Source organism: Euleptes europaea, chromosome 2 (genome assembly GCF_029931775.1).
Source record: "Euleptes europaea isolate rEulEur1 chromosome 2, rEulEur1.hap1, whole genome shotgun sequence".
NCBI lineage: Eukaryota > Metazoa > Chordata > Lepidosauria > Squamata > Sphaerodactylidae > Euleptes > Euleptes europaea.
In genome coordinates this window covers 28,269,973-28,292,548 of record NC_079313.1, presented here as the reverse complement: position 1 = coordinate 28,292,548, position 22,576 = coordinate 28,269,973, and the positions used below count along the sequence as shown (strand labels likewise).

Here is a 22,576-nt window from a genome sequence, read left to right as displayed (position 1 = left end):
CCCTCCCTCCCTTTTCCTCTTTCTCTGTTTTCTTTCCTTCCTCCCTTCCTTCCCTGTGGATCGGCTGCTTCCTGGCGCCTCATTTGCTCAGGCCTACCGCTGGCTGCCCTCCCGCCTGGGAGGGGGGGAGGATGAGGGAGCGGGGGCGCCCTCCAGGCCTTCTCTGCGTGGTCTCCCCTGTGGTTGCCAACCTCCAGGTGGTGGCTGGAGACCTGGAAACCGTAGTCTCTCCCCCCCCCCGGGAGATCTACACCTGGTTATGGCCCCCGAATAATAAATGCGCAAATGGCCCTTGGCAGGAAAAAGGTTCCCCACCCCTGCTTTAAGCGATACACATTTCTGTGCTCCGCAAGAGGCAGAGATCATGTGTACAAGCCATGTACTTTGTTAGCTGCCTGATCAGATTTTTCAAAGATGGAGAATCCCAAATTCTGCCCCAAAATCATTTTATTTATTGTTTTGTACAGTTTTATACATTTTCAAAACAGTTCACAAAGCAATCCTAAATAAAAATTAAACACACATTGATATCATCTTTAAAAAACACGGAAACAAAGTCACAGAAGTCAGCAACAGATGTATCTTCAGACCTTCAGCTCATTTAACACCAAAGGCCTGGGGAAAAGAGTAGTTTTACTTGCCTTCAAAATGATACCAATGAAGGGGACATACAAATTCCTCCCAGGAAAACCAGTTCCAATCAGCAATTAATGAAAAGGCCCTGCTGCAGATGAATGCTAATATTGTACCCATTCTAAAGCGATATCCTATTGAGTGGAAGGATCCCTATGGAAGCAAGCACCATCTAAGGCAGTTTGGGCCCAAGCTGTTGCAAACTTTAAACAGTAAAAAAACCAGTACCTTCAATTGTGCCTAGAAAGGTATTGATAAACAATATAATTGCTGGAACACTGGTCTGATGTGCTCCCTTCTGCAATTATCTCAAAATCTGGTTGAAGGTCAATTGAAATAGATCAAGATAATCACTGCCATCCAAAAGAAACTGCAGCTGATCCATCAGCATCTTGCCCCAAACAGCAAGTTGGGTATATCATTATTTAGATTAGTTAGATCTATGGATTTTCTGTTTCCAGCTGCAGCCTCTCCACCACTTCCTTCAAAATAGGAACAGTGATAATAATAAATTTACCACTTAACTGAACAAATACATAAAGAGCTCATGGCTGGTGGTATCAAAAGGATCAAGTGGGCAAGTAGCAGATTGGACCTGACAACAGTCTCGGATGACGTCAACTGAAACTCATCCAAGCAACTGCAACTCGCTGAGTCCAACATGACTTCTGGCTACAGGTTTTCTTACCAACAGGGAGTCATACCATCCTGTTCTGAGGGTGCAACCTAGTTCTCAGCACTGTCCCTCGGGGCGGTGCCACAGGGAAGGGCCTGCACCCTCTAAAATCATCGTGCCATCCTTTCAAGATTCAGGGATCATACCCTAGTTGCCAAGATTTTAACTCATAAGAGGGGAAACATCTTGGCTTTTCTCTCTCTCCAAGTCTGTACAAGAAGGATCTCAAATTCTTTGGACTCTTTCTGCAGCAGACCTGGAACTGCCACAGGCAAGGCAAACCACACACCTGCCAAGGCCCTCCTCCTCTTAACACAGAAGTGGGGATAAACACAGGAATTTATTAAGGGATAAAAAAATAGGGGCCAGAACAAATTACCATAGATAAATACCTAAAGGGTTTGCAGGAATTCAAGCACTGAATAATATCAAGGTGTTAAAGCTACAAAGAGGACACTCAAAAGAACACATAACCCCTAACACATCTAGCTTCCTGCTGTTATGATTCCTGTCACCTTTCTTCCTCTCCTTGAAAACGACAGGAAACCAAAACCAACCCTGGCTTTTCTAATCGAGACTCCAGAAACTGAATAAAAATGAACAGGTTTCTTTCCTCCATCACAACAAGATTCTAAATCAAAACGAATACGAGCAATCTGTAAAACATTTAGCAAACAAGTCCACTTTTTGATATTTGTTTAGATTATATTCTATAAGCTTTATAATGGACCTATTGCTGGGTAAAAAGGTAAAGGTCTCCTGTGCAAGCACCGGGTCATTCCTGACCCGTGGGGTGACGTCACATCCTGATGTTTACTAGGCAGACTTTGTTTATGGGGTGGTTTGCCAGTGCCTTCCTGTCAGGCCTCAGCAAGTCGATGCGTTCCTGGCAATAACTTTCCTCCAGACGATGCGAGTTAAAAAGTTTATTTCAGAATAACAGCGATTTCAGCAGGTCAAAGACTTAAGGCTAGCATACAGGTATGGGGAATACAGAAACATATATAGGGTGGATACAATGGGGTTGATTGGATTATTGGAAACAACGGCACAATGCCCAAGCAAACTACCGGTAACGACTTGAGCAAAAGTATGCAGAGTAAAATGCGTGCGTTAAGTGGCAGATCTTCCCGGGCTCCCAGTATTGTATTGCGGGACCTGGTATCTGATCAGCCATTACCAGGGTGGGTCTCCATTGAGCTGCAGATCTTGGGCAGGAGACCAGGTGCAAATGGAGAGGGACGGAGTGCAAAAGGACCCCATTTTGTCCGTGGGGGAAACCATCTTGTTTCTCTCCGGGGCCGGCGGAGAGCCTATCTGACACTTCCCCAGTCATCTTCCCTTTACCCCCAGCAAACTGGGTACTCATTTGACCAACCTCGGAAGGATGGAAGGCTGAGTCAACCTTGAGCCGGCTACCTGAAACCAACTTCCATTGGGATCGAACTCAGGTCGTTAGCAGAGCTTTTGACTGCAGTACTGCAGCTTTACCACTCTGCGCCACGGGGCTCTTTTTTACTGCTGGGTACAGGCCATTTATTTTTATATGCCATGATTACATTTAACAGTCTTGCTCACAGTGATTCAGGCAAGTGTTTGGATCTTAATTCTATCCTAGTTTGAGTATGTGTTAATTTCACACACTCTCAGCCTAACCTACATTACAGGGGTATTTTGAAAATAAAACAGAGAATGATATAAGTGCAGTTGGTTAAAGGACACATGTTTCCTTTTGGCTATCAGAAAGATTGCACCAACACTCCTAAAGGACCTGCACACTTTTCAGATAAGCATTACAAAAACGAGTTTCATTTGTTAGCTATGATGGGACTCCAGAATTTAGCAGTACAGAAAGAACTACTTTTCTCTATCTGAAAACAGCTCTCCAACTGGAAAACAAATGTGTAATGTTTACAGGACTTACGTCAGTAATACAACTTCAGCTTTAGGGAAAAGTTTCTGGTACTGCAGGCAGCATTGCAATACACGATCATCGTTGTTCTCAGCACTGATACCATCTACAAATTCAACAAAAATAGATCAGTATGTTCTAAAAGAAGCTGTGTACTTAATACAGAAGAACGTATTTAAGGAGCTCTAGAAAGTCAGATAATACTTTGTCCTCTAGTTTCCCCTCTTGCAGTATTATGGAGACACCATGTTCAGAAACAATAGACTCTCCCCGATTCATTCAGTAAGTTGTTCCTATAAGAAAAATGGCAGAAGGAACATGCAAACCTGAATCCTGCTTGAAGTCTCTCCCAAGGAAAAATATGTGAGCACTGTTTGAACAGGCACAGAATCTTTTTTGTCATTTCTCACAGTACTTTCTCCATACTGTTACATATCCAAAATGGTTTGCATGGAGCAAATATAACCTGAAAGACCCTGAAAACTAACCACTTGATTCTATCCAAGTTTACTCAGAAGCATCCCTTTTTATTTCCCAATGACTCTTTAGAGTTCCACTTGTCGGCTGTGATTTGACAGCACGTTACAAACACACATTCACGAAGACATGCTTCACACTCCCGGATAGGCATGATTTGGGCAGGTAAATCAATTTTTACACAGTTAAAGTACATGTTGTACCAAGAACCTTTTCAGACCATAACCCGGTCTCTTTTGAGTGGAATAATAGACAAGCTTTTAGATGGAGATTAAACAACAGACTGCTGAAAGATGAGAAATTACAAGCGGAAGTATCTACTTTAATTAAAGATTTCTTTGAAATAAATATGAATGGAGAAACCACCTTAAATATAATTTGGGATGCTTTCAAAGCTGTGGTTAGAGGTTTTATGATTCAGAAAAATACAGCATGGAGAAAACAACAGTTATTATTGACTAATAATATACTTTGGGATCTACAAAAACTGGAATGAGAATTGACTTCGGAATTACAAAAGGAACAGAGAACTATTATTTTGCAGAAAATAGATGCTCTTAAACATCAATTAAACTGGTGGTTTCTGAAGAAATGAATAGAAATCTGAAATATGCAAAACAAAGATACTTTGAACGTGCAAATCGACCTGGCAAGTTTTTGGCCAGTCAATTGAGAGACTCTTTTCAAAAAAGAATTATTGCTAAATTGCATACCTCAAAAGGACTACAACGGAAATACAGAGAGAATTCGTATCTTTTTATACTAAATTATATCAAAAAGACGACATATCAAACAAGAAGATGGAAAAAAATTTTACATTCTACAAATATTAAAAAACTGACACTAGCCCAACAAGAATCTATAGAGGAACCAATCTCATCAGAAGAATTAGAAGAAGCTTTTATTAAACAAAAAACCGACAAAACCCCTGGACCAGATGGAATAACCTCTTTATTTTACAAAACATTTAGACCATATCTGCTAAATCCATTTTTGATAGTTTGCAATACAATATTAGATACTGGTTCATCTCCTGAAACATGGACACATGCCTTCATTTCTTTAATTCATAAGACTGGAAGAGACCCTGAAAAAGTAACTAACTATAGACCTATTTCACTGTTGAATGTAGATTATAAAATATATGCCTCTGTTTTATCGGCAAGAATTCAAAAAATAATTAAAGAGTTGATACATGAAGACCAAGCAGGTTTTGTTTTGGGAAGACAAATAAGAGACAATCTTAGGGTACTTCTAGATGCTCTAGAGTACTATGAACATAATATACAACATAAGGCGGCTTTTGTTTTCCTTGACGCTGAGAAAGCGTTTGACATCGTATCTTGGGACCATGAAAAAAACCTTGAAAGAAATGAACTTTGGTGAAAAATTTAGAAGAGGCATAGATGCTATATATACTAAACAACAGGCAAAAATATTGGTTAATTAGTCAATGTCACAAAATTGTAGTATACAGAAAGGGACAAGACAGGGGTGTCCGCTTTCTCCTTTACTTTTTATTTTGATTTTGGAAACATTGTGTTGTAGAATCCGTGATTCAGGGGACATACATGGTCTGAAAATAAATAAACATGAATTTAAATTAAGAGCATTTGCCGACGATCTTCTATTGATTCTAGATGATCCCAATCAATCTATAAATAAACTGAACGAACTATTGGATTCTTATAGTAAGGTTTCAGGATTTAAGATTAATCAAGAGAAAACGCAAACAATATTCAAAAACCTCTCTGGAGCAGAACAACAAGATTTCACAACCAAGACAGGTTGGGAGAAAACCAACAAAGTGAAATATCTTGGAATTTGGATTTCTACTAAAAATGCGGACTTGATTTCAAATAATTACACTAAGTTATGGGAAGCAATAAAAAAAGATGCTGATATGGACAAACAAAACACTCTCTTTGTTGGGACGTATTTCAACAATACAAATGAATATACTACCAAGATTATTATTTTTATTTCAAAATCTCCCTATAATATCTCAAGTAAAATACTTTAATATTGTCGAAGGCTTTCACAGTCAGAGTTCATTGGTTCTTGTAGATTATCCGGGCTGTGTGACCATGGTCTTAGTATTTTCTTTCCTGACGTTTCGCCAGCAGCTGTGGCAGGCATCTTCAGAGGAGTGACACTGTCCTTCAGTGTTACTCCTCTGAAGATGCCTGCCACAGCTGCTGGCGAAAAGTCAGGAAAGAAAATACCAAGACCACGGTCACACAGCCCAGATAACCTACAAGAACCAAAATACTTTAATGTTTGGAAGAAAGATATATTGAATTTCATCTGGCAAGGAAAAAAACCAAGAATTACTTATAAATATTTGGTGGATTCAAAAGACAGGGGAGGCTTTGCACTTCCTAATTTTAAAATATATGCTGAAGCGGCTGCTTTAGTATGGCTGAAAGACTGGATGGATTTAACCAACACACTTCTACTGGATTTGGAGGGCTTTGACAACAGAAGTGGTTGGCATGGATATCTGTGGTATGAGAAAACTAAAACTCACGCATCATTTCTGCAACACAAGGTTAAGTCATCTCTTTATAGAATATGGACTAGATATAAACACCTACTGGAAGAGAAAACTCCACTATGGATTTCATCACAAGAAATGTTAACATTACGCCCATTAAGACCAGCCCAATTTCTTACTTTCCAAGACCTTTTAAAGTGGGAAGGTACAAAATGTTCACTTAAAGAATATGAAGAAGGATTTATTAACCTGGTTTCAGTATCATCAAATTAACTCTGTTTTTCTCCAAGATATGAAGAGAGTTTTTTGTAAAAGTAAATCAACTTTCCAGAAACTTTTATTGGATACTAATGACCACCTAATATCTAAAATATACAAGTTATTGTTGGAAATTTGTTGTGAACAAGAACGGATAAAGCCAACTATGATTAGTTGGGCACAGATGTTAGGTCATGATATAATGTTAGATAAATGGGAAAGACTCTGGTCACGAGATATGAAATCCATTCTTTCACAATCATTAAGAGAAAATATATATAAAATGATGTATCGATGGTTTTTAACACCGAAAAGACTTGCAATGTCCTATGACTCAATATCACCAAAATGTTGGAAATGCAATAAAGACATAGGCTCGTTTCATCATATGTGGTGGACTTGTGAAAAAGCCAAGACTTATTGGGATATGATATATAAAGAAATACGACTGATTTTACAGTGTAATGTAACTAAGACACCGGAGATGATGTTATTAAGTATGATACTGGACACTGTAATTACTCAAAGGACATTTTTGATATATGCCACCACTGCAGCAAGGTTGGTATATGCAGCTAAGTGGAAGGCGACGGAAATGCCAGATAAAATGACTGGATACAAAAGATGCTGGAATTGACGAAGATGGCGAAACTTACAGCACTGATAAACCAGAAAGACAATTTGCAGTTTTGGGGGGAATGGGAGGCATGGAGAATGTATTGTGAAAACAAATTTCAAATGGGGATGTTTAAAGGTTATTCCTTAATCTAATCCTTTAGTTACAATCCTTTTATTTGGTATTATTATTAGGTAACCTTATGTTATTATTTTAATTGATAAGATTTTAGTGTTTAATATAATATCAGGATTAGTACCTTTAGGCAAAAGAGTACACTTTCTATAATTAGATGGAAGGGGTGGAGGGGAAGTCAACATATGTTCAATTTAGATTTAAATTTGTTTAATTTAGATTACTAAATATGATTATTATTAACAACGCTAATTGTGTTTTTTAAATTATCTCTTTTTTTATAGTTGTTAAATTGTTGGATTAACATATGAAAACAATAAAAAAATCTTAAAAACAAACAAACACACATTCACGGAATATGTCCCAATTTCAATGGAGCTTTCCCAAGTGTGTAGAGAATTGTGACCAAAAGTTTTCAAAGATTGAACAGTTAGTTACTTTAACAGATATCTGTACCATCTTCTTCCCAACATGGGATCCAAGATAGCTGGACAACTTCAAGCTTTCCTGGATGAAGTGAATTGTTTAGATCCTTTCCAATCTGGGTTTAGGCCTGGTTATGGGACTTAAACAGCCTTGGTCGCCCTGGCAGAAGACCTCCATTGGGAGACGGACAGAGACTGCCTGTTGATTCTCCTGGATCGTTCTCTCAGTGGCTTTCAATACCATTAATCATGGACCACCCTTCTGGGATCGCATTGGGAGGCACCATTCTGTGATGGTTCCAGTCCTACCTGGAGGACAGGTTTCAGAAGGTGGTGCTGGGAAATTGCTGCTCAGCCCCTTGGCCCATGGGGTCCCACAAGGTTCCATCTTGTCCCCTATGTGTTTTAACATCTACATGAAGCTATCGGGTGAGGGCAACTGGAGATTATCACCAATATGTGGATAACACCCAGCTCTATCTTGCACTTCTAGCTAATCCAGGGGAGGCTGCAGACATCCTGAACCAGTGCCTGGAGGCAGCTTTGGAATACACACACACACACAATAAACTGAAGCTTAATCCCAACAAAATGGAAATGCTACCGGTGGATGGAAGGTCTGACCCGGGATTAAGGTGTCACCCATTCTGGATGGGGCTGCGTTCCCCTTGAATGATCAGGTCCATAGTCTGGGGGTGCTCCTGGATCTTAAAGATAAGCAGGGGGTAGCTATGCCAGGAGTGCCTTTAAGTAGCTTCAAATGGTTAGCCAACTGAGACTTTTTCTGGGCAGAAAAGATCTGGCCATTGTGATGCATGCCCTGGTTACACTTTGGTTAGATTACTGCAATGCACTCTATGTGTGGCTGTCCTTGAGCAGTGTTCAGAAACTTCAACTGGTACAAAACGCTGCAGCCAGGATGCTGACTGGAAGGGGTCATAGGGACCATATCACTCCAGTCTTGTGCCATCTACATGGTCTCAATTTGCTTCCAGGTACAATTCAAGGGCTGCTGTTAACCTTCAAAGCCATATATGGTTTAAGACTAACATAGCTGGGGATTAAGGCTTTTAAAATGCAATTTTAGTATGTATGGTTCGATTTGTGAACTGCCATGGGTAAAAAGCAGGATATAAATTTTGTAAAATAAGTAAAGACAGCTTACTAATCACCAATAAAAACTATTAAGCAAACTAATGCACAAGTATAAAATGATAAACTGCTTAAAATACAACTAGCAGCAGTAGAACAACCAGATTGCCATAGAGTGGGCAATAACAGAAAAGGTGGTAGAGAAAAGAACCTTTAAAAAAAGATCTTTAAAAGCTTGGGTTCCTGTACATTCAAAAACACTAAAACCTACACTGTAAGCCTAATCTTTATGGGGAGGTGCAGCTCCTTCACAGAAGTTTCATGACCAGATGTACCACCCACCAACGGTATCTTGGTGTTAGCGGATCCAGCTTCAGTTTATTAGTCCCCCACCAATAAAACACCATCTTCATGTACCTATTCAAAATCTCCACTGTTCCCCATGACTTTAATGAAAAGGAGACACAGAGCTGCATTTCATCAGCATATTTATTTATTTAGCTTATTTAAAGCCTGTCTTTCTCACTGAAACTCAAGGCAGATTACAGAGTACCGAGAGAGACAGAGACAATGTAATCACACAGGACATTATCTATTTATTTTATTTACTTCATTTATACCCTGCCTTCTCTCCCCAATAGGGACCCAAAGCAGCTTACATTGTTCTCCTCTCCTCAGTTTTATCCTCACAGCAACCCTGTGAGGCAGGTTGGGCTGGGGTGAGCGGCCCAAGGTCTCCCCAACAAGCTCCCATGACAGAGTGGGGATTCCAACCTGGATCTTCCAGATCCTAGTCCAACACTCTAACCACTACATTACACTGGCTCTGGGCACTGAATTGACCATGCTATAAGACTAAGGGCACAAAATTGAATACAGCAAGCTACAATATGGCCACATCGCATAAGAGATACAGTAAACAATGCAAGTGAACAATGCAACAGGACTAGGAATACAAAATTAAGTGACAATGTGAGCCGTCAACTGCCCACGCTGGCACAGTGAAAGCAATGCAGAAAGTGGGATTACAAAGGTATAAGCAATGCAGTACCCTCTCCCCACTCCCACATGCAGGGGCACCCACTGGAATGCAATGCCTCCTAGCCTCATCCCTGGCAAGATATCCAGAAGGCATAAAGTTATACTGTGATTACAAACAAAACTGAAAGAAAATACGTTCCATTATTCAGATTAGATAGGGAGGTGCCAACTTTCACATTAGCCAGACTATGCTGCACATTTTTGACAGAACCCACCACCTTCGGTACGGCTTACGTGTTTGCTGAGAAGCAAGTTGCATAGATTGTCCCCACAACTTCGAATCCTGGTTTTTCAGGCACGTGTGGATGAAGTGTACAGCAGGGATTGCTTTTTGGGCAACATTTGCCAATATTCTTCCTTTCTTTAAATGGTCCAGTTCTTGTAAGACCACCCAGGGGATGACAAGCCCAAATTTGCCAATACCTGAAACAGAAGAAAAATGCTGTTTTCTTCCTTATAAACATACACTACTAAGCATGGTATTGTTTTTATATTAAAAACTGGTTCAGCTATAGACCAGCCACCCGCTTTGAACATTTTTAAATAACTCCTGCTTCCAATATGTCCATTTAACTACAGATATTATAGGCACTATTTAATATTCTTCCATTTCCGGTATATCAATACTGTTCTGTCTAATCAATAGAAAACCAAATTAGAACAAGATAATGCCACATATTAGTCAGTAAATACACCCCTTTCTTCCTATTCTCCTCACAGTTTAAAAGAAAAGCCGTTTTCAGAATGTATCAAACTCACTCCTCAGAATGCAACAGGTTTGAAAAGTCAGTGTTCTACCAGAGAGTTTTGTAGTCTCACAGAAATATGGAAGCAGAGCAAGGGTTTTCATGTTATTAAGCTCTGCCTCCCTAACTGAAGAACAGAAAATATTTCAACCTTCTCAAGTCAAGCTTGTAGCCAGGGAGAGGTTAGGGGGTGCCGAGCCCCACTTGGACACTAACTCGTCCCACCTTTTCTTTTCATTGTTTTGGTTTGCAACATGACAGTTTGCCTGTTTTCAGGAAAATTAATGACTAAAACTCAGTAAAGATTTTAAACCTCTCCCCCCTGACTGAACACCGGAAAGAGTTATTGCAGGATGCAGAGAAAAGATCCTCTCTAGCCCCCTGCCAATCTCAGACCGGGGGGGGGGGAGTTACAAGAGCAAGTGCTCTGCTTCTTCTCTCTGGATGCCTCTTCCAATGAAAGTGAGAAATAAGGCATCAAAAACTTGAGGGGCTGTAGCTCAGTAGCAGAACATCTGCTTGGCATGCAGAAGGTCCCAGGTTCAATCCGTGGCATCTCCAGTTAAAGGGACTAGGCAAGTAGGTGATGTGAAAGACCTCTACCTGAGACCCTGGAGAGCCGCTGCTGGTCTGAGTAGACAATACTGACTTTGATGGACCAAGGGTCTGATTCAGTATAAGGCAGCTTCATGTGTTCAGCTCAACAGTGAAGGAGCCATGCAACTCAACTTTGTCTGTTCAAGGGCCAGAGAGCTAAGCCTATTGAAAAAGGCAGTGGCTTTAACTCTATTACACAGAAATAAAAGCTGCTTTGTCTGTTAGAGAAGGTGCAAGATAAAATGTTTAACTAGCAATACAAGTGGGAGAGAAGATGCTTAATCATCAGTTTGAATGTACAAATTGATTTTTGACTAGCAACCTAAACAAAGGACTAGGAAACTTTTAATGACTTGCCTGATCACTACACATCTAAGACAGAACATGCCAGTTCTAAAGACACACTACGTATGATAGACTCCGTTTATTTTATCTTTCAGCATCACATTCTAAGGACCAGAATCAAGAAAGCTAAACTACACAGATGCCCCCAAAGCAAATGAGATGGGTTTCAGGACTGTAGACTGTACTTCTTGTTCCAGTGATTACATGGACACTTAGTTTTATCTTTAGAGTAAGGAATAAGACCAAAAATTACTACTTTAATCAGTCTGTTGTGCTGAAACTCAGCTTTGTGTAGTTTGTATTTTTGAAAGAGAAGAAACCAAATGCCTGTGTCCTTCTGTAGTAAAAAGAGGAAAGGAGGAATAGAGAGACAGCAAAGTTGCCACCTTGTGTGCATCCCTTTGCCTGTCAAATCTGGGCACACCCTTCTCAAATTTGGAAATAGTCCTATCCCACATAAATCTAAAAAAAAACCCCAGGCAATTATTCTGCTGATTGAGCTTTGAAAGTAACAGCAAGTAAACCAGAGAGCAAGGCACAAAGGCTAATTTATCATTTGAAATGACCTTATAAGGTGAAATTTAGGGTATTTTCTTCTAGCAGAAGCAAAGTGCACCCAACGGGGTATGGAGCAACAATATGGAATACCTAATTCATGCAAAGCAACAGCTATTGGACAAGATACATATTCTCTATGTATTTCAGCTATGCAGCTAAGTCCACGCACCTGGGATATCTGTATTCTTCAAAGACTTGATGAGCTCTAGGTGGCTGATCAGTATGTTAGTATCAATCACAATCAAAGTATTCATGTCAGAAAGGCTCCCTGTTTCAAGAACAAGCAGCACAGTAATTAGACATTTAATCATTTGGATTCCATGTTTATTCCTCTTTCCCATAAAGGGAAAACACTTTACACAGGTATGCTTACTAGAAGACTTGTTTGCTTCCTCATCTGGAAGATCAATCTCCATGCTGGTCAACTCTCCACAAGTCTCCACCACAGGCAAAACTATCTTTCTGTCAACACGCGCAGCATGCAAGTCTTCTACTATCTGCATCTGTGAGAACAGCAATATAACTGTAAAATAAACAAACCATTTGCACATTTTAATCCATTAAGGCTAGGAGTTTAGATATAGGTGACCCTGCTTCAGGGTATTTTTAGATTCAAACAGGTTAACAACCTATCCACAGCCACAACCTTTGGCCATGGATAACAATCTTATTCACAGAAAGAAGCAGCTTTCTGTGCTCTTCCTGCCTCCTTCTCTCTGCTTTCCAAACTCAGAACTGGCACAGGAATAATTGGGAATGGGCGGGGGGGGGGATGGGAGAGGGAATCTATTAAGCATGGGTAAGCAATTTGGAGCAGGCCATGGGATCACATACTGCCTCCCCCATTCCCATCTGCTATGTCCAGCCTTAAATAAAAATTAAATATTTTTTCCCAGCACTAACATCAACCATAGTTAAAGATAACCACGTTCTCTTCTGAGCCACGATTCTTTTAACAGAATGATTAGATGAGTGGCAATGTTAACCTTGCTCAGTGGAAACAATTCATACAGGAAAGATTATGAGAGGGACAGGGAGAGAATGCAATCCCCTAACTATGCTTAAGCGATCATCCCGATTATGCTTGTACCAGCCCCACATATGCAAAACCTATGGTGTTTATTATTACTGGGATTATTTCTGCTGAATGTTCATTTAGACCTACGGTTGCCAACTTCCAAGTGGGGGCCTGGAGACCTCCTGGAATTAAAACTGATCTTTAGATTACCCTGGAGAAAATGGCTGCTTTGGAGGGTGGAATTTATGGCATTGTGCAATGCTGAGTTCCCTCCCCTCCCCAAACCCTGCTCCATCCAGACCCCATGGAGGGGGCCATGGCTCAGTGGTAGAGCATCTGCTTGGCATGCAGAAGGTCCCAGGTTCAGCCCCCGGCATCTCCAGTTAAAGGGACTAGGCGAGTAGGTGATGTGAAAGACCCCTGCCTGAGACCCTGGAGAGCTGCTGCCGGTCTGAGTAGACAATACTGACTTTGATGGGCCAAGGGTCTGATTCAGTATAAGGCAGCTTCATATGTTCACCTCCAAATCTCCAGGCATTGCCCAACCCGGAGCTGGCAATCCTTGGTAGGAGAATACTTGATCTAGGGGAACAAGCTACCTATGGCTAGTCACAGACACGTGATACTGCTACTAGATTTCTTTACAAACCTATTTATGCTTCTCGACAACAAGCTACAGAGCCAAGGACGAACAGTTGTGGCTCAGTGGGGGAGTGGCTGCTCTGCATGAAGAAGGTCCCAGATTCAATTCCCACATGTCCATTTAAAAGGATCACATGGTGATCCTTTCCAGGTAACAATAACTTGAAAAACCTCTACCTGAGGTCCTGTAAAGCTGCTGCCAGTCTGAGTAGACAACACCTACCTTGAAAGACCTATGACCTGACTCAATATAAGGCAGCTTGATGTGTTCATGTGATTGGAAAAGGTAGAGGTTTGGAATGGTGTGAGCAAAACACTGCAGCACAACATAGATGTATAAGACTAATAAAACTACATAGCCTCTAACCTCTTGGTCTGTACTGGTAGTTTCAGTAGGTTCAGCAAGGCGAGAGTGATGTAAATCTCTGGTGCTCTGTAAAGAAACAACAGTATTAGGATTTTATTTCATTAGGCTGCTTTATGTCTGTTAGCCAACTTCGGTATTTGGTTTCTGAACAGAAAGGGGTAATATAAATAAAGAAATATGTTGATGTCACACCAAAAATGTTATACCGTAGAAAACAGCCTGAACCCCTAAGATTGCGGGCCCGAAATTTTACCAGGAGCTTGAACCAATTTCCACATTGATTTCTGTTCTACAATAAAAGGAGCTACGAGGGGTGGGGGGTGTAGAGGCCTATGAAAACTTTCCAGCCTGCATGTTTATCATTTCTAGAGCACAGAAACAATAAGTGAAGTCTGTGAAATCTAGACAGTTGTGGCTTTCAAGTATTTCACTAAAGTCATGCTGATAAATAACCATTTCTTCACAGAGGCTGACGTGTTTTCTGTTGGTAGCAGGAATGTCTGCAAACATTGCATGACGTTATACCTGCTTGTAAATATTTCACTGAGTAAAGCACAATACAATGCTAGTCATGCACGTTTTTGCTGAAAATGGGAGAAGAGGGAATATTTTCCTACCAGAAACTGATAAACACAACACCAAGAAAATTATAAAAGGTCTTGCATTACTCAATATATAAGTACAGTAAGGAATTATAAAACTAGATAGTTGGATTTGTATGTATATTTATTTAATTAGACTTTTATTCCACCCCTCCCCCAGAATGTAGCTTGGGACAGCAGTACAGTAACAATAATAAAACCGTAATTTCAATAAAATCCAATTAAAAACTCAGCAAACAGCAAACTAATGCTTTTGGGATTAAAAAACCAACAGTGTTGACGTTAGAGTCCACCAAAATTACATTAGTGGAATGCCTGGTGGAATAACTCCTTCTTACATGTTCTATCACAGGCTCAGAAAATGGATTTAGACATGGTAAAACAGAGAAACCGCAAATATCATATCAGTGAAAGACGCGACTGTATGTGGTTGGTCACATTAGCAAGTGAGAAGGAGCTTGACTATTTCAGCTCTTCATATTTTGTTTTAGTTTACCTGATTCACATGCAAAACTGCTTCCTCCCATTTCTTTCTGCGAGTCCTTGCATTACAAATATCATCGACCGCATCAAGACGTTGCTGTTTCTTCTGCTTATGATACTTCCAACCTCTGGACTGTTCAGTCAAGGGAACATGTCTCACCTCCTTGTTGCTTTTTCTGGGTAGCTCTGGCGAAGTGTGCTTCGTTGTTTTCAGAAGCGTTTCTTTGCATTCTTGTATGAACATCTTCTGACCTGAGACATCATCAAAGGCTGAATTTGGGTTTTTGGAAGGTTTCTGTGGTCTGCTGAGCATACCCACATTGGAAGGCTTTTTCTTATGGTGGGAAGAGCACAGGGTAGGAAGCACGGTTTCCCCAGACTGCTCCAGGACACGCTTCACTATGATTTCTTTTAGTTTGGTACGTTCCACTCTGACCTTCTTTTTGTTCTTCTCCCAGCTGTTTAGGACCTTCAACTCCCTTTTCCTTCTTTGAGCATCAGATTCACTGCTGGCATTTGATTCACGGCCTTCATTGCTAGGAAAGGCTGCTGTAATATCCTTATGGCTTCTTCCATCTCCCTTACGTTTGGCCTTATTTTTAAAATGTAAAATGATCTTTTCATGCTCAGCAGGAAAGGAATTAAAACTACTGCTGCTGGTACCTTCTGAAGTCTCTTTTTCAAAATCTTTAGTAGTATCTTTGACATCAAGACTCCTTTTTGTTTTGGTATATCCAGCACCATCAACAAACCTGCAGAATCATCATGGAGAGGAACTATTACAAAGGAATTGGTGACAGTTGAGAATTTGGTTGAAATGCAGTTTCTCAAGGATCCAAACACAGAGTTTTGAAATATTAGTTACAAGAGGGTCGCCTGTGAGGTATGAAGGGGAAGGGATCAACAGCTGAGAGTATTTCCACCTCCTCCTATAGCGCAAGACAGCTCGGCAGCCTAGAGCAGCAATATAACACCTAGAACTATGGGCTTCAACTCTCCCAGAAACAGGACCCAAAGCCGAGCAAGCAGACCAAGAGTAGGAAACCAAGCCAAGCACCAGACAATATACTGCAGTGAGGAGTTCAAGGTCACTGCAGCATTTGAGGCCAAGCAAGCCGCAAGCTGTTAATCTGGCCCTGGACCTGAGTGGTACAGTGCAAAGAGGAGGATATTTTTTAATATCCCCTTCCTATGCTGCATTGGAGAGTTCGGGTGGAATGTGTACCTCCTCCTCCCTAAAGTGTCAGGGGCTCAAAGAGGGCCAATTCTCCCTCCTGCACTTTAGTTCACCAGCTCACAAACATTCTGTGACAGAAATCAGTGGGATTTCTTCTGTGGGGGGGTAGGCATTGACACAGTCTTGGCTTATAAATTTAATTTCATCAAATCAAACCAAATGTAAGGCGTACAAGTGAATAGCTTATAACTTAGCTTGCAGATGCCAGGCAAAGAAACACGAGGAGTCCCGGCACCCAGAGGGCAGAGAGAGATCAAGAAACAGGGATTCCATGGAGGGGAATAATGGACTGCCAGGACCCCCGCCTCTTCCACATTAACAGGCTACAAGCTGACCTAGCCAGTTGACTTGGTCAGCTCATGTGAGTGAATGGAAATTTGGTAATGGGATGTTTAAGATGCAACATCACCCTCAAGAAACTTGTACTTTGTCTGTGGGTCACCTTAGTTCACCACTCCTGAGAGGGGAAATTCATGGGTGCCTGCAACAAATTTTGCCCAGTGCTTAGAAGCTATAGAAATTCAGCCCCAACAATGTCTCCCAAAACTCAAAGATGCAGCCCTAGAGTGGTCAACTTGGGTTGAAGTAGCTGTTGCAGCCACATTAAAAGGCGTACTGTAGCAAATAGGCAAAACCCAATCCTCTTCCTCTATTGCCAAGAAGGGACAGGGTAGATCTCACACCCCATTTTGCTAGGAATAGTTTATCCTAAGGGCCCCTATGAGGCCCTCACAAAGACGAAGGGTGTTGATCATGCATCTCTCACTGCTGGGGCTCAGAAGAGATGCAGGCAAATGTGAGTCTGAAGAAAGGGGAGAAAAACTCCAAAATTTCCTTCGGACACAGTGCATGGTCAGGAGTGATTTTTTTCTTAAAAAGGAGTCTAACTTTGGATTTTACAGACTCACAAAAGCAGCCACCATTGGAGAACGGAAAGTTATGATTACTGTTTAAAAGCACAAGATGTCACTCTGACTCGGGGAAGGAAGCCAGCAAACAGTTTGCTTCCCTTCAGCCTGTACCCAAAATGGGGAAAAAATTAAGGTCCCTGCTCTTCCCTGAGCCAGAAGAAGAGTGGAGAAGCTTTCTTTCAGATGCTGCAGAGAGTAAACTTAACTGGATTAAAGCCAGACAACTACTAACTGAACTCCACTCTTTAATTATGTGAAATAGATTTGTCTAAACTTTAAAGCTGTATAGAGCCCCGTGGCGCAGAGTGGTAAACTGCAGTACTGCAGTACTCTGCTCACGACCTGAGTTCAATCCCAACGGAAGTCAGTTTCAGGTAGCCGGCTCCACTCAGCCTTCCATCCTTTCAAGCTCGGTAAAATGAGTACCCAGCTTGCTGGGGGTAAAGTGTAGACAACTAGGAAGGCAAACCGCCTTGTAAACATAGTCTGCCTAGTAAACATTGTGATGTGACGTCACCCAGCAATTGATATACCGTAATAATATTTTTAAGTTGCTGGCCTTAATGGCAAAGAACAGTTTACCTTTGACTCCACGGCAGTACCTTGGTATTACATTTACGGACTTCTGCCCCTTCATATTTCTGAAAGAGAATATTGACTGCAATTATAACAGCCTCATAATAAATATGTAGCAGCACTCCAGTCTTCCACAACAAATGCATCACAGCAGAGGGGCTGTGTGACAGGCCTTTTCTGACTACTGTGGGGACACACACAGTCACCTATGGTTTTCACAGAATCATAGAAACATAGAGTTGGAAGGGATCACCAGGGTCATCTAGTCCACCCCCTGCACAATGCAGGAAATTTACAACTATCTCCCCCCACACCCCCAGTAACCCCTAATCCATGCTCAGAAAGTGGCAACAGAAACCCTCCTGGACCCCAGGCCAATCTAGCCTAGAGGAAAATTGCTTCCTGACCTCAAAGTGGCGATTAGCATTACCCTGGGCATGTAAGAAAGGGCCACAAGAACAAAGCACTGATGCAACACTTTCTGCCATCCCTCTCATGATTTGCCTAAGTTCACAGAATCAGCATTGCTGTCAGAATGCCATCTAGCCTCTGCTCAAAAACCTGCAAAGAAGGAGAAACCACCGCCTCCTGAGGAAAACTGTTCCACTGAGGAACTGCTCTGTCAGGAAGTTCTTCCTAATGTTTACCCGAAAACAATTTTGATTTAATTTCAACCCGTTGGTTCTGGTCTGACCTTCTGGGGCAACAGAAAACAACTCTGCACCATCTTCTATATGAAAGCCCTTCAAGTACTTAAAGATTTTGGGGATCTAGGTTTCTTTTAAACTAGAAACCTTCCCCTCAGTTACCAGGTATTCTAAAGGTAGCAAGTGTATAGTCTTTGGGTACGCTGCCGTGAGGTAAGTTTTGAGGTGCACAAGGAGATTATTGAGGTCACTAAGGCAGTATTAGTACATAAAACAACTAAAAAAATAATTATTCATTTACAGGTTGGTTTAAAGGAACAAATCGGCAGCACGGGTCTCCAAGTAGTCAAAGGAAAAACCTAACAACTGGAAGGAGACCCTAACAAGTGGGATATTTATTTCCCATTCATTTTCACATGCAGAGCTGCTAAGTCTGAGAGCCTTGGTTACCGTCCACCTGAACTTGGGCGTCAGATCAGAGGGCCTCTGAGCTTAATGAGAGCAAACTGGGAAGGTGTGACAAGCACACAATGCCCAAAGAATGTGGCTGAGTACTTCTATAATTTGCAAAGCATGCTTTCATTCTGTTTTTCTTCAATTAATTCAGTTTGGCTTTAATTGACGCTATATATTGTGCATCACCTTAAAATTTACCCCAAACATTGCTAATATAAAGACTACCAGGAGCTTCCTTTTTGCTCTCAGGCTGTAAGGGAACTGTGTATCTCCATTGGCATTTGAATGATTTTTCAATTTGAATGGTTTCTCAGCTGGTCTCTGTATTTCCAGTGAGTGAAGGAAGAGTGGATGCCATCAAACTGATTCTTCCCAGAGAATGTACAGTAACCTAACACCAGCAATAGCTTTAAGCTATTTGTCTGCATGCATCTCACAGAGGATCACAGATTCATAGATTTGGAAGACCCAGCAGGGTCATTTAGTCCAATCCCCTGCACAATGCAGGATGTCTGCAAGATCAGATCCTAACATAGCCTGAAAAATCTGCCTCCCACCCCTCTATTTTTGAAATTTTATAACCACCAGCGTTATGAAGAGTTCTAGTGAGCTCAAAAGTACACACAATGCTTCACGTCAATTTGGTTGGTTCTCATAAAAGGACACAGATTTTGTTCCTGTCCTGTGTAGCCAGCTACTAAACCTCTGACAGTGCAGGCACTTAGAACAGGGCTCTGCAGATGAAGGAAATGCAAGGGAACTGGAAGAGGTGGTTTTTTACATAACCCGGAACAAGACTACTGTGGGCTTGAAACAAGTCTTACTCCTCATTCATTTCAACTTTTAATGGGAAAGACTCTAAGCCACAGGATAAGAGCTGTATACCGTAAACAAAAGAGCTACTGCAAACAGAACAAAAGCAAGACTGCTTCAAGTTACATGGGCAGAGAGGCAAGGTAAGGGGAGGGCAGGAACTTAGGCAATTGATCAAAAAACGCTCAACCCCAGAGACAAAATGAATATACCTCATTGTTTCAACTGTAAAAAGCCAGAGCAGCCAAAACCATTGAAAATTTGACTCTCAAACTGACTTCTGGGCTCATTAAGTTGTTTCAGAACAGGTCTTACATGCTCTACTTGGCTGGCTGCATGGTACAAATGGTGCATCTATGCCCTGGTGGTCCTCAGATTTGGACCAGCATTATTTGTTAAGTTTTATTAATTCAGGCAATAATAATTACGACATTTAGAACAAAGGAAAATACAAAGTTATCAGTGTATAAGTGGCATGGAGTTGTATTACTTCACTAAGCATGCAGACATTCAACTTACATTTCAGCATTTAAATTGAACAAAGCCTACAGTCATAGGGTAACTAAACAATTAAATTATCTAAGATCAGCAGGTGCAAGTAAATATAGATCACAACTAGACAGACATCTCTAGTATATTGTTCTTGACTTTTTTCTTCAAAAGGTCTAAAACTACAAGTGCATATTTTACAGTTTTTCATTCAATAACACCAAAAGCTCACTTTTGTAGCACTCTCTGAGGAAGATGAGCTGGAATGGCTTGACCTCCTGTCACTGGAACTCTTGGAATGCTAAAACACACACAAAACAGAAAACTTTTATCAATCTTTTTTTATCATAATAAGTTAAAACCAATCACAGCAGCGGTGAAACAATGCCACTAGCTCATATGAACAACAAAGCATCACAAATTCCATGTTTGCTAGCATTTACAGTGTACCAATGGCCTAGGAGGAGGGAGACACCAAGTTTATAAAAGCTTCCAAGTGTGGCTGCCCAAAGGCAACTCTTACCACAGGCAAGTGAGTGACTAGATCAATGGTTCTCAACCTGGGGCCATATGGCCCCCTGGGCCCCCCCAGGATATTCCAAGGGGTCAACAGGTGAAAATTGGGGGCCACGGCACGAGACTAGGGGGCCACAGAGGGCTGATTCCTTGGAAAGGAGTGACAAGAAAAAGTTTTATTGAAGCTGTGACCACGTTGCTGACTCTGTATCTAAACACAGGTTTCGTTTTGGAATACAATTTGTACCTTCAATGGACTGAAAACCTAACACATAACTTTCTTCATTGCACTTCTATTCATCATTTGCAACTATGGATTTTTGTATCGCTGAATGGTGGTAGAGGCTTTGTTCTCCCTTGTATGTGAACACTGTTGTTTATTAGCATGTTGTATTCCCTTTTTGTGGGGTATACAACATGCTATACAACATGCTTGCACAGGAGACCTTTACCTTACCTTTAAAAAGAAAATGGGGCTTTCCCCCACAAAGAAAACAGCTATGCTGCGCCAGGAAAAACCTGGCACAGCAACACTGTCATTCAAGGGGACGTTCCTGGGCTGGAGGGCCTTTGGAAGCTAACTACTGTCAGCTCCGCCCCTGGGAATGCCCCACCCCACTCCAGCGCTGCATCTCTCTTCTGGGATTTAGGTCCCAGAGAGACTGCGGCATCGGAGGAGTGGCATGCAGCAATGGAACTGACCCCACTGCCAGCATAAGTGCCTCTTATTCTGTAATAAGAGTCCACTTACCCTGGCGGCGGGGTCACGCCGCCTCCAGACCACTTTCAGCCCCCCACCTCAGGAATGGGCTGTAAGTCTCTAATATGTTACTAGATTTAAATTATAGAGACTAGGAGAAACTGATTGTCGCCTGTCATGACATTAAAGACCAGAGAAAAATTGGGGATTGAGAGAGAGATGGGACCACTGTTGGCTAGTGTTCTCCTATGGGCATTCAGAGTGGATTTTTCTCTTTAACACTAACGAGCACTTTAAGGAGGATATTGAGACGGGTTTTTTTTTAAGTTGAGTAGAATGTAACTCAACACAAATATTTAGGATGAAAAGGTTACTATGACATAAAGAACACATATACAGAAGCCTACAAGCAACGTAAAGTGGTAGAGAAGGCAGAGGAAAGTGATGTGAAGTGGGAAATCTGAGTTTTGGCAGAAGGAAGTGACTTCTCAGGAACAGGAGGAGTTGGATGACCTGCCCTTCAATCTGGACATGACAACCCTAATTCCCAAGGCTCCAGTTTTAGTTAACATAGGCAAGTGCAATGTGCTAAAAAAGAGGAATTACTAAAATTCAAAAAGTGTTTCAGATACCTGAAATACATTAATGTTATTATTTGTTAGTGATGGGATCAGATCCATTTGTGAGGTTATCTCAGCTTGTCTTCAGTAGTAGTCAATATTTCTACATTGTGACTGTAAACTAGTTACAAGTATAATTTTCAGCATTCACACTTTCTTACCTTGCCATCTGAAGTGTCACACTTTTTGTTGGATTTCCTGTTGTGTCTTTGGGACATGTTAAAATTTCAGAATCTAAAAAGACAATAGGATATGAGTTCCAAGATACATTTACAATTATTTCCAGGTAATATTATTTGAACAGCACTAGCCAAATACAAAATTTCTCATTACATGAAATTAAACTAATAATTAAAGCTGTTTTCTTGGGATCAATATTAAAGTTATTGATCAGTTTTCATCCTTATATATAACAGAATCAGACCCCTTGTGAGGGGGGAAAATCAGCTACATTGAGCCAGACTTGGGTCCTTTTTTAGGATTCTGCCTGT

At 41.2% G+C, this 22,576-nt stretch overlaps 1 protein-coding gene across 1 annotated transcript in view; it reads right to left on the bottom strand.

Annotated features, from left to right (window-relative positions):
* The window catches only part of SWT1 (SWT1 RNA endoribonuclease homolog), a 49,191-nt gene extending 26,870 nt beyond the window's left edge, over positions 1 to 22,321 (bottom strand). The window contains exons 1-9 of the mRNA XM_056844717.1: positions 22,247 to 22,321; positions 20,482 to 20,550; positions 17,851 to 17,909; positions 15,134 to 15,872; positions 14,036 to 14,101; positions 12,382 to 12,511; positions 12,178 to 12,276; positions 9,997 to 10,185; positions 3,234 to 3,327 (exon numbers count right to left, since the gene is read on the bottom strand). Coding sequence (XP_056700695.1) covers positions 3,234 to 3,327; positions 9,997 to 10,185; positions 12,178 to 12,276; positions 12,382 to 12,511; positions 14,036 to 14,101; positions 15,134 to 15,872; positions 17,851 to 17,909; positions 20,482 to 20,550; positions 22,247 to 22,303 — 1,502 coding nt within the window. The 5' untranslated portion in view covers positions 22,304 to 22,321. The remainder of the gene's footprint in view (positions 1 to 3,233; positions 3,328 to 9,996; positions 10,186 to 12,177; positions 12,277 to 12,381; positions 12,512 to 14,035; positions 14,102 to 15,133; positions 15,873 to 17,850; positions 17,910 to 20,481; positions 20,551 to 22,246) is intronic.
* Positions 22,322 to 22,576: the final 255 nt, after the last annotated feature.